Source organism: Chelonoidis abingdonii, chromosome 2 (genome assembly GCF_003597395.2).
Source record: "Chelonoidis abingdonii isolate Lonesome George chromosome 2, CheloAbing_2.0, whole genome shotgun sequence".
NCBI lineage: Eukaryota > Metazoa > Chordata > Testudines > Testudinidae > Chelonoidis > Chelonoidis abingdonii.
The window spans coordinates 9588084-9605903 of NC_133770.1; the positions used below are offsets into that span (position 1 = coordinate 9588084).

General features: G+C 42.5%; 1 protein-coding gene across 1 annotated transcript in view; it reads left to right on the forward strand.

Moving 5' to 3' along the window:
- OBSCN (obscurin, cytoskeletal calmodulin and titin-interacting RhoGEF) overlaps positions 1-17820 on the forward strand; it is a 255381-nt gene that overhangs the window by 168531 nt on the left and 69030 nt on the right. Inside the window, exons 64-73 of the mRNA XM_075062167.1 lie at positions 313-579; positions 1534-1806; positions 2376-2642; positions 6087-6353; positions 8603-8869; positions 9267-9536; positions 11101-11367; positions 13247-13513; positions 14490-14756; positions 15430-15702. Coding sequence (XP_074918268.1) covers positions 313-579; positions 1534-1806; positions 2376-2642; positions 6087-6353; positions 8603-8869; positions 9267-9536; positions 11101-11367; positions 13247-13513; positions 14490-14756; positions 15430-15702 — 2685 coding nt within the window. The remainder of the gene's footprint in view (positions 1-312; positions 580-1533; positions 1807-2375; positions 2643-6086; positions 6354-8602; positions 8870-9266; positions 9537-11100; positions 11368-13246; positions 13514-14489; positions 14757-15429; positions 15703-17820) is intronic.

The following is a 17820-nucleotide window of genomic DNA, read 5'->3' on the forward strand; positions in this document are numbered from 1 at the left end:
TGCTAACAGTGCATCCTGACCCCGAATGCTGTCTTCTACGTCACAAGGCTCATAATAGAGCTCCTTCTGATAAAGAAACCCTGAACTTCGTGCGGGATAAAAGCTTTAGGGAAATTGCACTGAGCTTGCCTTTCTTTATGTTCTGGGAACACGAGTGGTTTTTTTACCTCTGACATTATTAAATGCATATTTGTTCTGCAGCGTGAGGCCCCAGGCAGCTAGGCTCCTTGTGTTGGATTGTATGTGGGTTCATCTTTCTACGTGCAAATACATAGCTAATGGATTGTCTGTTGACTGTTCTTGACTCCACAGCTATTAAACCTCTGTTCAAGCAACAGCTAAAGGATGAGGAAATGGAAGAGGGAGGAATGGTCAAGTTATGCTGTGAGGTCACAATAGCTAACGCTATAGTAGAGTGGAGGAAAGATGGCAAGGTGCTTCAGTCAAGTTCCAAGTATGGAATCAGACAAGATGGTACCATTCATGAGTTATGTATTCAACACCTGGAGCCTAAAGACACTGGCAAATATTCCTGCATTGCTGGAGATGAGACGACCTCTGCAGTGCTGACTGTGAAAGGTAAGAGCCTTTTACTGTGGGGTTACTTTTCAGTACAAGATGGTGAGATTTCACAAATCAGAATAGTTACTGCATATAATACAGTTTTTCATCTTTAAAATATGACTGAAAGAGTTGTCACAAAGATCGTCAGGTCTCATGCTAATTGAGTATGGCAAGTGTGAAGTTACTGAAGTGTCGCTATGGGAGACAGAGTTTTCTTGTAGGTTCATCCAAGACCGTGGAACGAACTCCCACAGTATCTAAAAACTACCTCCCATCTCACTGCTTTCCATGCCAAGTTCAAGTCAAGCTTCTTTGACATTGCTTTCAATAATTAAACGCATAGTCTGGAGAAGAGGAGACTGAGAAGGGACATGATAACTGTTTTCAAGTACATAAAAGGTTGTTAGAAGGAGGAAGGAGAAAACTTGTTTTTATCCTTGGAGAACAGGACAAGAAGCAATGGGCTTAAATTGCAGCAAGGGCAGTTTAGGCTGGACATTAGGAAAAACTTCCTAACTGTCAGAGTGGTTAAGCACTGGAATAAATTGCCTAGGAAAGTTGTGGAATCTCCATCATTGAAGATTTTTAAGAGCAGGTTGGACAAACACCTGTCAGGGATGGTCTGGATAATACTTAGTCCTACCTTGAGAGCAGAGGACTGGACTAGATGACCTCTCGAGGTCCCTTCCAGTTCTATGATTCTATAATAGCACATGGTGCGCTATTTTAAAAGACACACACACACAATTTTATCCTTGGAGAGATGAAGAGAGAGAGAACTATATGTGAAAGATGTTAGCCATGTCACTTAATGCACCTAGAAAGTGCTCAGATACCAATGTGATGGACATGTTATAGGAACCCACATAAAACAGAACAGTTTTCTAGAATTGTGATGAGCTGCTCTTGTGTTTTTCGTCCATGTGCGGCCATTTATTCTTTCACTAATGGACATTGCAACGTTTGTAGAACCTGATGTGACCATAGTCAGTGGCCTGAAGAACGTGGTGGTGTATGAAGAGGAAGATGCTATGTTTCAGTGCCAGGTTTCTCATGATAATGCAAGGGATGTGGAGTGGAAGCTACAGGACGTCGCTCTGCAAAGCAATGAAATGAATGAGATCTCTGTTGAAAAAGGCAAGATTCACACACTTAGACTGAGGAAAGTCACCCAGCAGGATACTGGCACTATCACTTTCAGAGTGGGGCCCTATGTGTCCACAGCAGAGCTTACAGTAAAAGGTAACAAGATCCATGGCCTGGGTGAGAATCTGGTGTGGGTGGAGTGCAGCTTCTCAAGGTGTCATCCATATACCATAATGGAACTACTGTTATCAAATGAGATTACCAAGGATGATTAGGATCAGGATTTTGATGGAAACTTCTCTCCATTTCTTAGTGCCATTCTCTCTCTGAATGCCCCTTCATAGCTGCAAAGAACTTTGAACTTGTAAAATCAAACCGTATTCCCTTCCTGTACTTATTAACCATGACACTGAGCCAGCCAAAATACTGATTAATGCTTCATTACAATATGATATTTCAAGAGATGCTGTCAAGTAGCTTAGGTCAAAAATGCAGGCTTTTGCTTCAGAAATAATCTTACAAAACCTTCATAGAAGTTAAAACACTTTTTATCATTTAAACATTCCACTGCACCATTTGCACGCCAGTTATTATGGGGACATAGCATTGTAAGAGGCTCAGAGCTGAGTGGTTGACAACGTACTGTCAAAGGCATAATCTTGAAAACTAGACTAGAGTAATTACAAGCTCCTGCAATTCCATCCTCCGTATATTTGTCATTTCAGTACCGCTTCCAGTCTTTAAGGAGACTCTAAAGAACATAGAATTGGAGGAGGATGCTACAGCTGCCCTGGAGTGCGAGGTCTCTCAGCCCAATGTATCAGTAGAGTGGAGGAAGGGCTCCCAGGTGATTTCTCCAAGCTCCAAATATGAAATCAGGCAAGAGGGAACAATCCATACATTAAAGATTTATAATTTAAAGCCAGAAGATTCGGGCAAATATACTTGTGATAACAAAAATCAGCAAACTGCAGCCACTTTAACTGTCAAAGGTAGGTTTTTGAAATTACATATTCATTCAAATTAACAAGCACAATTCTACTTCTATCAGATGCACTGGGCCAGGTCTTCAACTGATCCTTTGAATTCAGGGGAGCTATTCTGATTTACACCTGCTGAGGTTCTAGTCTCCTGGTTTTAGTAGTTACGTTAAATGCTTTTTATGTATAGTCCAAGATACTGATTTATTTCCATTGGATGTTGTATATGACATTGGTAATGGCCCCATAATGAATGCTCTCTGTGAACATTACTAAACAGTTATGGAAATTTGTTACTGTGTATGTACATCCGCTTTCATGTCTTATTTGGTTACTACCATAACTTTTAAAGTGAGGGACTAGCAGGTACTGGCTACAGAGCTAGTTTTACTCTGAGTAAATGTTTGCAAACTACTCCAGTACATCTCTTGTCAATGAACTTCACTCCTGGGTTGAGAGGCCCCCTTGTAGTCCAGCTCTGGGCCTCAACCCTGTTCACAAATTCATAGATTTTAAGGCCCGATGAGACCATGTAGCCTGACTTCTTGTATAATACTGGCCATAGAATTTCACCATCACGCTATGTTGAGCCCAGTGATTATTCTCTCACCTCAGTCCTGACATTCAGAGTTCTGTATTGCATTGGCCTTAGTCAACATACACCAAAAAAAGGATTCTGCAAGGTAAGATAATGGTGCTGATGCTGCTCTCTTGTACACCAATATAAATGAAGAGCTCCACTGAAGTCAATAGAATTACACAGATGTAAAAAAATGATATGATCACCAGGGCCGCCCAGAGGATTCAGGGGGTCTGGGACAAAGCAATTTTGGGGGCATTCCATAAAAAAAGTTGCAATGCTATATTCTCGTGGGGGCCCCTGCGAGGCTGGGGCAAATTGCCCCACTTGCCCCACCTCTGGGCGGCCCTGATAATCACGGTTAATAGCTTTAGCTAAACACTGGAAGTCAATGGGAGATGTCAGAGATCAGCACTAGTGAAAGTCATACCTGAGGTCTCTAAAGTGGACACCCAAACATTGAGACACCCCAGACTAGTGAATTCTTTTGAAGTAACTGACCTAAATGGCTTATCTGTGCTCACATAGTAAAACACTGATAGACTAAGGTTAGAAACCAGATAATCTGATTCTCATCCACCTGTCTATGCCACTAAACTACAGTGTCACAAAGACCAATCATCTAAACTCTTAATGTTTCCCCTTCTTAAAATAGAAATAATATTTCAGTGGGAAATTTTCTATATCCAGAATGCAATATTATTATTATTATTTCAGGCCAAGAATGAGTAACACATACCATTTTACTCAAATATATGATATGGAATCAGAGAACTGTAGTGTTGGAAGGGAGCTGAAGCGGCCATCCAGACCAGCCCCCTGCACTAAGGCAGGGCCAAGTATCCCTAGACCATCCCTGACAAGTGTTGGTCTAACCTGTTCTTAAATATATCCAGTGATGGAGATTCCACAACCTCCTTTGGAAGTAAATTCCAGTGCTTAACTATTTGTATAGTTAGGGTAGGTCTACACAGCTGTTAAACACCTGCGGCTGGCCCTGGTTAGCTGACTCGGGCTTGTGGGACTCGGGCTGCAGGGCTGTAAAATTGCTGTGTAGACGTTCAAGCGAGGGCTGGACCCCAAGCTCTAGGACCCCAGCAATGGGGTAGGGTCCCAGAGTCCAGGCTCCAGTGTATAGCTGAAGCTGTTAAAAGTGAGCATATCATTTTTACATCTGTGCAATTCTACTGACTTCAGTCAAGTTCTTGATTTCCACCGGTGTAAGAGAGAGCAGCAGCACCTCCATTTTCTTAGTGTCACCCACACATTTTATAACCATACTCTCCACTCTATTATCCATGTCATTAATGAAAATATTGAATAGTACCAGACCCAGGACTGATCCCTTTGGGAGCCCACTAGATATGTCCTCCCAGTTTGACAGCAAACCATTGAAAGCTACTCTTTGAGTATAGTCTTTCAACCAGTTATGCATCCACTTTATAGTACTTTCATCTGGACCATATTTCCCTAGTTTGCTTATGAGAATGCTATCTGAGACTGTGTCAAAAGCCTTACTAAAATCAAGGTGTATCATGCCTATAGCTTCCCCCCATTCGCTTCGCCAATAACCCTTTCAAAGAAGGAAATTAGGTTGGTTTGGCGTGATTTGTTCTTGACAAATCCATGTTGGCTGTGACTTATTACTCTATTATTATCTTCTAGGTGCTTACAAATTGATTGTTTAATAATTTGTTCCAGTATCTTTCCAAGTATCAAAGTTAGGCTGGCTTGTCTCTAGCTGATTGTGTATTCTTTGTTCCCCTTTTTTTAAAGATAGGTACTATGTTCGCCTTTTCCAGTCCTCTGGGAGCTCATCTGTCTCCATGAGTTCGGCCAGAGGTTCCCAAATTGTGGGATGTGTCCCACTAGTGGGGTGTGGAGGAATGTTTGGGGGAGGTATGGTTGGGGCCTGGACCAGCCCCCATGGGGAGCACTATCCAGCTCCTCTTCCAGCCCTGGCTGCTGGCCCCATGCCCGGGACTCCAGCTGTTGGCCGAGACCTCGGTCCCAGCTCTTTAACCTGTTCTTTCCCTATTTTGACTTTTGTGTTTCTTCCCCATTATTGTTAATGTTATTTGTGTTAAGTATCGGGTCACAATTAACTTTTTCAATGGAGACTGAAGCAAAAAAGGCATTCAGCGCCTCAGCCTTTTTGGTGTCATCCATTATTAGCTCTCTTTCCCCACTAAGTAATGTACCTACAACTTTTCTTCTTGTCTTCCTTGCCTCTAATGTATTTATAGAATCTCTTCTTATTGCCTTTATGTCCCTTGCTAGGTGTAATTCATTTTGTGCCGTAGTCTTCCTGATTTTGTCCTTACATACTTGTGCTATACTTTTCTATTCATCCTTTGCAATTTGTCCATGCTTCCACTTTTTGCAGGATTCCTTTATGATTTCAGGTTTCAGAGTAGTAACTCTATTAGTCTGTATCAGCAAAAAGAACTAGGCACCTTAGAGACTAACAAATTTATTTGGGCATAAGCTTTTATTGGCTTCATCCGATGAAGTGAGTTTTAGCCCATGATTTCACGTCATTATAGAACTTCTGATACAGCCGTATTGGCTTCTTGTTGTTCCTATTTTTTCTTCTTATCGGGATAGTTTGCTATTGTGCCTGTCTTATTTTACCTTTAATATTAGATATGCTACGACAAAGAATCAGTCACAAAGTTCAAGAGAGATGAAATGTTTCCAATTTCACATGGAAGTTTTCCCATTGAAAAGTGTTCTCCAGTTTTGCCTGACTGTAATGTTGGCTGCACATTCCAAGTGTTGTGTGTGATACCAAGCAAATCCAAATGCAGTTGTACTGTGAGTGGGTGTACCGAATGGCATGATACTTGACCCTGTTTTTTCTCTATGGAACCCAGCCATTCCAGCACTTTTTGAACAAAAACTCCAGAACCAAGAAGCTGAGGAGGGCTCTACTGTCACCCTACACGCTGAACTCTCCAAACCCAATGCCCCAGTGAAATGGAGAAAGGGTTCAGTCCTGCTCCAAGCTAGTGCCAAGTATGAGATGAGACAGAAGGGATCTACTGTGGAACTCCTAATTCATAACTTGCAGCTGAAAGACTTTGGAGACTACACTTGTGATTCTGGTGATGAGCAGACTACAGCATCCTTGTTGGTAAAAGGTGACAGACACATTATTTCTCCTTTCAGAGTGGTAGCTGTATTAGCCTGCATCAGCAAAAACAACGAGAAGTCCTTGTGGCACCCTAGAGACTAACCAATTTATTTGGACATAAGTTTTCGTGGGCTAAAACTCCTTGTTGTTTTTGCTATTATTTCTCCTTGTAGCTGTTTCTAGTTTAGTTTAAATGTAGCAGTCATATTACTGGGATGGAAGACCAATGAATTATAAATCATGTTAACCAAGGAATGCTGCTACCTGCCCAGTGATCATGTGGTAACCAAAAGCTTTGGTGGTGTGATAAGATTGACAGTGATTGAGATAAAGCCACCAGACAGTCTTACGGATCTAGCTAGACACTAATCCAGGTGGTGCTTGATCTGCAAGGAGGCTGCATCCGTTTGGGATTTTCCTGAATGATGGATAAGGATAAATGTATCAGTGCTCCACATGATACTAGGCTCAGGGATACTGGGCCAGTGAGCCCAGTCCCCCTGAGCTGAAAGCTGTTAAGTGTCATGCGTTTCTCATGACCGGGGTTCTCAAACTCGGGGTTGGGACCCCTCAGGGGGTCATGAGGGTTATTACATGGTGGGTCACAAACTGTCAGCCTCCACCTCAAACCCCGCTTTACATCCAGCATTTATAATGGTGTTAAATATATAAAAAAGTGGTTTTAATGTATAAGGGGAGTCACACTCAGAGGGTTGCTATGTGAAAGTGGTCACCAGTAGAAAAGTCTGAGAACCCCTGCTCATGACACTTTCACTTGCAGACCCCACTCCACACCATGAGCTAGCTTACCTACCTGCAGTCCACGGGCAGCTCTGTGTTTTTTGCCGCCCCAAGCATGGCAGTTAGGCGGCCTTCGGTGGCGCACCTGGGGTCAGTCCGTGGTCACACAGATTCGGCGGCGTTTCTGTGGGTGATCTGCCAGTCGCACGGCTTTGGTGTACCTGCCGTCGAATTGCCGCCAAAACCATGGGATTGGCGGACCTACTACAGGCATGCTGTTGAAGGCCACCTGACTGCTGCCCTCACAGTGACCGTCAGGCCGCCCCCCATGGCTTGCCACCCCAGGCACGTGCTTGCTGCACTGGTGCCTAGTGCAGTCCAGCTGGTTTCCTGTGCATCCAGTTGTGCTGCAGGCAGAGAGACAGCATTCTGGGGCTGTTGTGTCACTTGATCTTCAAACGGCTTGTCTGTTTACACAGCCCCACCAATTCTTCCCTGGTCCTCTGCTGGCTTCATGGAGCAGCAGCACAAAAAGTGAGAAAAGTCCACTCTTCTGTCCCCACAGGCAACCCCCAAACACAGCTGGCCCAAAACCTCACCCCAGTCACTACCCAGCAGCCTCTCAGAGGCAGCCATCCCACCTCAGATCCACCCCAGGCACTTCCAGAACCCACGCTCCCCCTTACAGGCATCCATCATCCAACCCTATTAGCTCTCCATACACACTCAGAACCATATTTCCCGCTCATGCAAATCTCCACTTCCATTATGGAGCCACTAGGGCATAATAACAGGCTGAACCAAAACTCGGGAGCTGAGCCCCCAAACTTTGTGCTGTTCCAAATCAAACCCCAAAAGTCCATCTCTAAATCATACAGATGTACCCCTATCTGTGCTCCAAATCAATACAAATCATTCTAGTTCTCCTTTCTTCATGGAGTCTGATTTTCAAAGCTGGGCAGATTAAAAGAAGATGCCCATTTCCTCATTTGTGCATTCAAATAAAAAAAAAAAACCCAAATCCCTAGTTGAGGCATCTGAGTTCCACCTTAAGCACCCAAATGGAGAATTAGGGGTCAAACTTCAGTGCTTGGGTTTTAAAATGGGCTCCTGCTACTGGGCACTGTGAGGTGCTGCTAAGGTCATCGTTGATTTCAGCTGGAGTTGTTGGGATTTAGCACCTTGGAAAATCAAGCACTGTACATTTGTTCCCCATGTGGGGTTTTTAAAAATGTATTTTGCAACCTGAGCTAAAGGAGTATTTTACAGGGTGCCATGATTCCATGTAAACTCCACTTAGTTTCAAGAGACTGCTGCTAATGGTGATCGGAAATGAATTAGAACGTTGTGCTTGTGTGTGTGTAATTCTGGTGAGGAGAAGGGTCAAAATGTTCACAACTGTATATGAAAAATAGAAGACCAGCTGTAAAAGCAGGGGAAAATTCATATCAGAAAGTCAGGAAAAGACAATCACTAATGAAGTGTAAATGTGTTTCCCTGTTTATCTTGATTTAGCTTTGCCAGTGCTTTTTATACAACCACTCCAGAGCCAGCAAGCAGAAGAAGGTGGCACCATCACTCTGAACTGTGAGCTTTCTAAACCCAATGCCCCTGTGCAATGGAAGAAAGCGGGGAAAGTTCTGCAACCAAGTGACAAGTACGAAATGAATCAAGCTGGCCCTGTGACTGAGCTGACCATCCATAACCTGAATGAAGCTGATGCTGGGGAATACACCTGTGATACAGGAGACCAAAAAACCACAGCAACTGTATATGTAAAAGGTAGGACTTGAACTCTCTTTTGATAAATACCATTGGAAGTATCTCAACTGTGTTTAAAATCATGATCCTGGCACCATGACAAAATAGAGTTCTACAGCAGCGTAGTGGGAAATCCCACTATACATGATCCTGTGCCCAGTAGAATAAAGAGGCATTTGGCCAGTGATTTCAGTGGGTTTAGGGCCTTTAGGGATTCTAGGGCTTCACATTAATATTACTTAGCTATAATGTGTAATCTTCCTGTTAGAAATATTTGTATATTGTATGTATAATATTGTTTTAAGTACCCAGAATCCTTTGTGCATGAGTTGCCTTACAAATAATAATAAAGTCTAAAAATGGGGTACGATGCTTGAAAATGGATTTAAAACAGTTGTGACTTTTTTTTTTATCAAAGAACCAGCAGCAAGCATAGTAGAGGTGCTAAAGGATGTCACCTTAAATGAAGGAGAAGATGCTGTGTTCAAGTGCAAGGTGTCTCGGGAGAAAGCTCGGGACGTGCACTGGTTCCTGGGTGGCGTACCGCTCCAGCCGAATGAAATGAATGAGATAACTGTTCAAGGGAAGCTTCACACTTTGACCCTGAGGAGGGTGACCCTAGAAGACTCTGGTTCTGTCAGTATCAGAGTGGGGCAACATATCTCAGAGGCGCAGTTAACAGTCCAAGGTAAGTAATCAACCCCTTTGAGATACCTATTGCTTCAACTCTATAAGAGGTTTGGTTTTTTTTTAATTCTGTGTACAGTCACCATCAGAACCAATCACTTTTCTATAAATCTCCCACTTATGACGGCACTGGATACTACTTGCTCTCTCTTTTACAAGCTATACAAAGCCATTCATGAAATTGTACAAAATAAAAAACAACCTTAAGGGTTGGTCAGCACCATGTGCCACCGTGTTTGTTTTTCTTTTATCTTGTTTCACAGTGCAGATATAGGAGGCAGTTCTGATTTCAGCAATACCAGTTTTACAGAATCAGATCCATCCTTATTTGTGTTTTTTTCCTCTAAATCTTCTATTTCATAGAGTTTAATTGTGATGTCACAACACGTTGGTGTAAAATCATGCTAGGTCATCAGAATAAGGGCCATTGTATGGTCTCCTTCCATTCACTCTTCTCTCTCCTCTACCCCCAAATCCATGCTTCATGAGACAAAACACAAGAAAATGTACCATAGGGAACAATCTTTAATTAGAAGGGTGAGGGATTTTTATCATATTTCATGGGTTCACAAACTTTTTCATAGCATGGACCACATCCAGACCGACATATTGTCTTGTCAAAACCTCCTCTCCAGTTCACAATAGTGTAACATTACTGCGGCAACTAGAGCAAGTGCTTACATGGTAAATCAATATTAGGAAAGTTATTTAATTTAAATTTTTAGCTTTTCTTGCAATCCAACAGGTGGCAAAAAGTACAAAAGTTAGAATCATAGATGTGTAGATTTTAAGGCCAGAAGGGTCATTAGATCATCTGGTCTGACCTCCTGTATAACACAGGCCAGACAATTCCACCCAGTTACTCCTATATTGAGCCTAATAACTTGTGTGGAACTAAAGCATACCGTCCAGAAAGGTAAGTCTTGATTTGAAGACTCCAAGAGATGGAGAATCTACCACTTCTCTTGGCAATTTATTTCAATGGTTAATCATTCTCACTGTTAAATTTATGCCTTTTCCCAATTTGAATTTGTCTGGTTTTAACTTCCAGCTATTCATTCATGTTAAGCCTTTCTTGCATACATTAAAGAGCATTTTAGCTCCAGGTATTTTCTCACCGTGAAGGTATTTATACATTCAAATCAAGTCAACTCTCGATTTTCTTTTTGATAAGCTAAATAGATTGAGCTCTTGAAGTCTTTCATTGAAAAGTGTTTTTTTTCCAGTCCTTGAATCATTTTGGGGGTTCTTCTCTGCACCCTCTCCAGTTTTTCAACATCATTTTTAAAACAGGGACACTGGAACTGGACACAGTCTTCCAGTATTGGTTGCACCAATCCCTAAATCCTTTTCAGAGTCACTGCTTTCCAGGATAAAGGTCCCTGTTCTATAGGTATGACCTTACATTTAGCTGTTTTAAAATGTGATCCTGTGTGTGAAAACATGAAATCTGAGAATTAAATCTTGAGCTGCTGTGCATTTCTTATAATAACCTGTATTAAAGAGTTTCCTATCTACATGCTTGATTGTACGTGTGCAAAATGCTTTTATTCCCCTTTCTACAGTTGCTGCAGCCATATTTGTAAAGTTGCTTGAGAATCAGGAACTGCAAGAGAGTGACACTGCAAAACTACAGTGTGAGCTATCCAAGCCTAACATCCCAGTGGAATGGAAGAAAGCTTCGTCTGTGATCAAGTCCAGTGCAAAGTTTGAAATCAAGAAGGAAGGGAATGTACATACTCTGATCATCCATGATTTAAAACCTGAGGACTCAGGGGAGTATAGCTGTAATACTGTTGACAGGAAGACCACTGCCAGACTAGATGTTAAAGGTGAGATGGTGTCTCCAGAGTGCCATGCTCTGAAGTCATTCATAAAATGCTATTTTTTTATGTCTACAGGTGTTTGTGCTCTGGGATCGCTCCTCTTGCATTCAAGGATTTCATTTTAGGGGGGTGAAAAACAATCTTGTCTTTAGTAAGTGAGATATGCAGTTTCTGAAAAATGGAATTTTTCCATAGGAAAATTTGCTGAAATTTTTGGTTTTCTGTTAGGGAAAATCTAAACTAAATATTTCATTTCAGGTTGGATCACCATTAAACTGTATCTGCCTAATGTGCTGTTGTGCCTCATGGGAGTTGTAATTTGGATGCATCATGTTCCCATTCTCTCCTATGGGCTGGGCTCCCTAGCTGGACTACATCTCCCATGATCTCTCCTCTAATTTAGCCATGTAGTGCGTGATAAGTCACAAGACCCCAGTTAATCATGGGACCTGTAGTGAAGCCGGGGGGAGGGATACCTCGGTGGTTTGAGCGTTGACCTGCTAAACCCAGGGTTGTGAGGTCAATCCTTGAGGGGGCCACTTAGGGATCTGGGGCAAAATCAGTACCTGCTCCTGCTAGTGAAGACAGCGGGTTGGACTCAATGACCCCTTTCAGGGGGAAGGATAGCTCAGTGGTTTGAGCAACAGCCTGCTAAACCCAGGATTGTGAGTTCAGTCCTTGAGGGGGCCATTTAGGATCTGGGTCAAAAATCTGTCTGGGGATTAATCCTGCTTTGAGCAGGGTGTTGGACTAGATGACCTCCTGAGGTCCCTTCCAACCCTGATATTCTACAGTATTCAAGAGAACAAGCCAATAAGGAAGAATGGAGGCACCACATAGCATGGCACCTTAGACAGGTGAAGTTTGATGCTGACATGACTTGAAACAAAACATGTTGATTTGGGAATGTCAAAACATTTCATTTTGGTTGAAAGTGTCAAAATGAACATTTTTATATTTCCAAATCAGTTTTTTTTTTCAGAATTTTCTGTTGCACACAAGTCCCTGTTTTGATTTTGCACTTCAATTCTGGATGAAAACAAATGTTGGAATATCAGAATTTGCCACTGGGCAGAAATTCTGATCTTTGCTCAGCTCTAGTAGTTCTTCATCTGCAGTGGTAGAGATTATTGAATGTATGTGCAATCAGCAATCTTACCTTAAAAATAGACTACATTTAGAATCGCAGCATTACTCATTAAAAATTAGCCTCTTGTAAATACTGTAAATGAAAAGATGGTTTGTTGAACAATGTTAGTCTTCTTTTTTAAAAAAGTGGGTTAAAGCTATCTTGTGTTTCAGATAAATAGAGCTCCAGTCCAAAGTGCCCCTGGGGTCTTATTTTGGTTATCACCCCAAATATGACTGACAAAACGTTGCAAACCAAATTTAGCTAGTAGAGATTTGACAAATAGAGATGGGTCAAAACTGGAGCGACTTGTTCAGACCTCGCTACCCAAACTTTGGTGGTTCAGATAAATTGAATCTGGATTTGAATCAGACATTCTTCTGATTTTTACAGAACTGAAACCTGACCAATATTATGTAAAACCAACCCCCCGCCCCTTTCCCGTTGGAATCCCTTCATCATTTGTAATGATTTATGAAGACATAGGTATTAAGTTATCCCCCAGTACAAACTACTTTACAAAACTTTATTACCAACTAGCAACAAATAGTTGCTCTACCAGAGAACTGTCATCAATTCTGACATGATTATGGGCCAGGTTCTATCCTTGCTTGCATTCCTAAACCCTGACTGGGAGTAAATGCTGGCAGAATTTGGCCTATTATCTTCAGGAATTCCGTTATTGTTCAAGCTGTTATCAGTTCATTTTTTCACAAAACAACTTCCTCTCTTGTTTGGCTTAATTCACGCTGTCAGCCCTACCTGTGCTTTTCAAACGTTGGCTCCAAAATGAGGAAGTTGAGGAAGGGTGTACAGCCGCACTGCTCTGCGAACTGACAAAACCGAATGCTCCAGTTGAATGGAGGAAAGGAGATGTGGTGCTGCAGTCAAGTGACAAGTATGAGCTCAGGCAAGAGGAGACTTTTGTTGAGCTGTTTATTTACGACGTGGAACTTCAGGATGCTGGGGAGTACACATGCGATTCAGGAGATCAACAAACCACTGCAGCACTGCTAGTAAAAGGTAGGAAAAGGCTTGATTTGTGGTAAATAGTCATAAAGGCCCTGACTGTCCTCCAAAATTGGTAAAATGGAAGTTTTGCTGATGGATTATCTTTAATGTTTATCAGCCAGTGAATCTCATTTTTATATAACAATGATACAGTGTATCACTACACGCTTATTTGTACCTGGTGGACCAAACTTTTTTAAAAAAACACTTCTATTCTTGCACTTGCATTTTCAATCTCACAACCAGATGCTGGAGCAGAATTGCAGATGCTGTTGACTATAGCTTTTATGAGATTGAGATTTGCTGATCGTTACTACATGACATTATCTGAGATAAGAGATTTCCCTGTACCTAGAGTGGGGGAATACTGCTGCATATGACATGCTGCTGCATGTTAATAGTTAGCAAATATTGACTTGGAAATGGCAACGAGTGTGCCTAATTGCACCTGTATAACCCACGCTTATGTGGTGTCACATTCTGTTTCCCTCTAGTGGCTAAGCCGTTAGAGGTTTATGAGTTTGCTACTGACTTTAAGCTGACAGCTCCAGAAGTGCTGGATATCTGTTACTGATGACCCAGCCAGGGGCATTGCATTACTCATGCAATTCAGATAGTTAGGTGTCCAAATATTATCATTTGCACCTGCTTCTTTGTGCTTATAGCTGATTGTAGGCACAGAACTGTGGGTGTGAAAATAGCAGCCAAATAGAGGCCCCTTAAAAAACCATAATTCATAGCAGCCCTGTACTGAGCTGCAATGATCTACTGTTATTGTTTTGTCAGTGGCCAGTCTCTATGGGACTTTGGCCGTACTGCAACTTGAAGGACTATAGTGGGATAGCATTTCCGGGTTTCCAGCTCTCTGAACCACAGCAACTGCCCAGAGAGAGGTTGCCAGAAGGGGAATTGTGATGAATAGAGTGCAGTAAGCCTCAGTAATTCACACCTGAGCATTCTCACTACAGTGGTTGCTTCTCCACTGCAGTACTACCTGTGCTTTTTAAAGAAGAGCTGCATAACGTAGAGGCAGAAGAACGAGGAACAGCTGTCCTGCAGTGTGAGATCTCCAAACCTGATGCCCCGGTGGAGTGGAGGAAAGGAGCGCTGGTACTTCAGCCCAGTGACAAGTATGAGATGCGTCAGAATGGTGCCATTGTGGAGTTAATTATTCATGACTTGGAGGTTGAGGACTGCGGACCCTACACCTGTAGCACTGGGTATGAGATGACCACAGGTTCTGTGTACGTGCAAGGTAAGAATAAATCATTTCAATTTACCTCGCATTTCTGGTTGAATTCAAACAGGTGGTTCTTCAGTCAACAGGCCAGATTTAGTCCTAGTATAAGTAGGTGCAACTCCACTGGTTTCTGGCTTGATTTCAATGATGTTGCACACTTTTATACCAAGCATGAATATGGACCAATATTTACAATATAATGCAGCTCAAAGACAATGACGATACTGTCTATAAAATGGTATAACAACACCTGCTTAAATAACTATTGCGTAGAGTGACTGTATGAAGATATTGGATACCATGTTGTTAATTATTTTTATAGTTATTTTATAGCATTGTAAATATACACAATACTTAATTCACAGGGAAGATCCCTGGCATAAAGAGTTTGCAGTATAAGTGCAGACGACACCATACAGGACACCAAATCACGAATGAATCATGAAATTCTTAGACTGTCCTCATGTTGAAATAGTATGTCCGAACAAACCGACAAACTTGTTTGTCGGCAAGTGCATTGTTTATCTGAATGAGCGTGACAAATTTATTTATGCAGGACAATTTGAATACAGTTCACAGAATCTGTGAATCTAAGAACTGAACTTTAGGTCAGTTCTGTGGAAGGAACGTGAATATGTTTATCCTTTGTTTTCCCTTGGTGTACCCGTTTTCTTGCTCTGTTATACAGAAGAGAAAGCAGAGATAGTTTGTGGTTTAAAGAACACGGATGTCTTTGTGGGTGAGTCAGCCACCTTCACCTGCGAGCTCTCACGCCCGGGGGTGCAGAACATACAATGGTGGCTGGATGGATCTCCTCTTCAGAACAGCGCTGTCAGTGAAATCGCTGTGCGAGATGGAAAAATCCACACTTTGACCCTAAAGAACCTGGGGTCTGATGATTCGGGGATTGTGACTTTCAGAGCTGGGTCCCTCATATCTTCAGCTAAATTATTAATCAAAGGTATTTTTTTTAGAAAGATGCAGATGTCCATCCCCCAAATTACTCTCTATACCAGTGCTCCTGCCTTCTGGTTAACTGTATGAAATTCCTCCAAAATACTGTTGTGTTATTAGTATTCTGCCAGTGGCATAATATTTTCATAACTACTGGACTCTAGGATAGAGCCCAGGCTTGCAACATTTACTCATGCAAGTTGTCCATATTCAAGTACGTAGACCTGTTGGTTTCAACAAACCTACTTCTGTGAATAAGGATGACTCAAGTGAGTAAGAGTTGTAGGATCAGACCTGTGGCTTTTACCAGGTAGTAGAGTCAGGATTTGTTCAAACTCTGGAAACAGACGATGAGGATTTAGTCTTACCATTGTGGTACTTGGGTGTTGTGTCCTCCCCAGGACTATACAAGAATAATATTACCATAAATGCCACCCACTTGCATTAATGGGTGGGAGAATTTGATGGGATCAGTGATGAAAGGGAGACAGCCCCAGCAGCAAGGTAGGGAGACACTCGCCAATAGACAATAGATAGCTCCCCACCCTTCCATGAGGCTCTGGCACCCATTGGCCAGCCAGGAGAGAGGAGTGCTGATTGGCCAGCGTTCCCCAGCCTCCATTATTTAACCTAGTGTGGGGGCCATGTGGAGCATCTTTCGGCTCCTTTCCAGCAGCCCACCCTACCCGCTCAAACTTGGAATGGGAACCTAGCCTGACAGATGCCGTGGGTCTAACCGATCACCTGTTTAGGGGGTCAGGAAGGAATTTTTCTCCCAGAGGACAACTGGTGTAGGACCAGAGAGTTTTTTGCCTTCCTTGCAGTATGTTCAAGCCACAGTGGATGAAGTAGGAACCTTTAGTACCCAGCTGAAATACTGGAGTGGTAGTGTTTATTCATCGCAATTTGCGTTTGGTTTCTAGTGTGGTTAAAAGAATAAAATGTTCCCAGAGGTAAAAGACCTGGGATTTTGGAGATGGGCCTTGGGCTCATGTGATAGGGAGAGACCTTGCTGCCCTTGCAAGCTGAGATCCCCACCCTGCTTTACCCCATCGAGGAGGGGAGGGTGCTAGGACTCAATGAGCTGAGTCCTGGGGGGCAGGCTGAGGAGAGCATACTGCACATTATGGGTTATATGGTAGAAAGCCCTGTAACCCCTGCACTGAAACCAATTAAATGCCTGGTATAGGAGAGTGTGGGGGATGGACGGCTTAATTCCATGCATGTGTCTGTCCTCGTTTTACCACTGTCCACATCAGAACCATCGCCCTGCTACTGCTTCACAAGACACGCAGATGCAAATATTGGGCCTGATTCATCATTATGTGGCTGGAGTGTTGACACAGCATAACTCCATCAAAATCGATACCAGCGAGCTCTTGGGCATGGGACTGCAGAACAAGTAGTGGTGCCAGGATGGAGTGCAGTGGAATAACACAGGCATAAAACTGCAGTAACACAATGATGACTTGGGCCCATTAATTTGTTACCAATGTACTGCTGGTTAGTACTGTATTGAGAATGTTTTGTTGCTGTTGAATTGATGCTGTTTTAGATTTGGTAAAGGTAGCCATGAACTGAAAACAAAGCTGAGCTCCAGACTTTATAATAAAGAAATCCCCTGCACAGATACATCCTTTAGAGAGCTCGGGAAAAGCTGCGACTTTGCTTTTGTATTGAGACAAAAATAATTTTTTTCTTTCTTGTATTATTGGGAGGGAATCACATACCAGGAGGCGTAGAAGTTTAGCTACTTTTTCCATTAAAATCCTCCTCCTTTTTGGGTAGCTGTGTCCTTTAACTAAAACAGAAGTAGTCAGAGTTATGTAACTGCAGTCTGAAACTAGCATCAGTTTTCTGTTACACTATCAACTCCTCAGCCCTAAGCAGCAAGAATGGCCTCAGGACCTGCCATCACATTTCTCATGAGGGGAGCTGTGCCATTAAAAGCCATAATAGAGCCGTTAGGGAACAGAACTGAGCATTGCAGGAGGAATTCAGTAGATGTCTCTCAGCTGCCTTTGCATGCCAAAGTGTGCATATAATTTCCATTAACATCAGTGAAATGAACACGTTGAGCATTTTCTCACTGGTCCAGTTTAACTGATTTTAGCTAGGCTGCAAT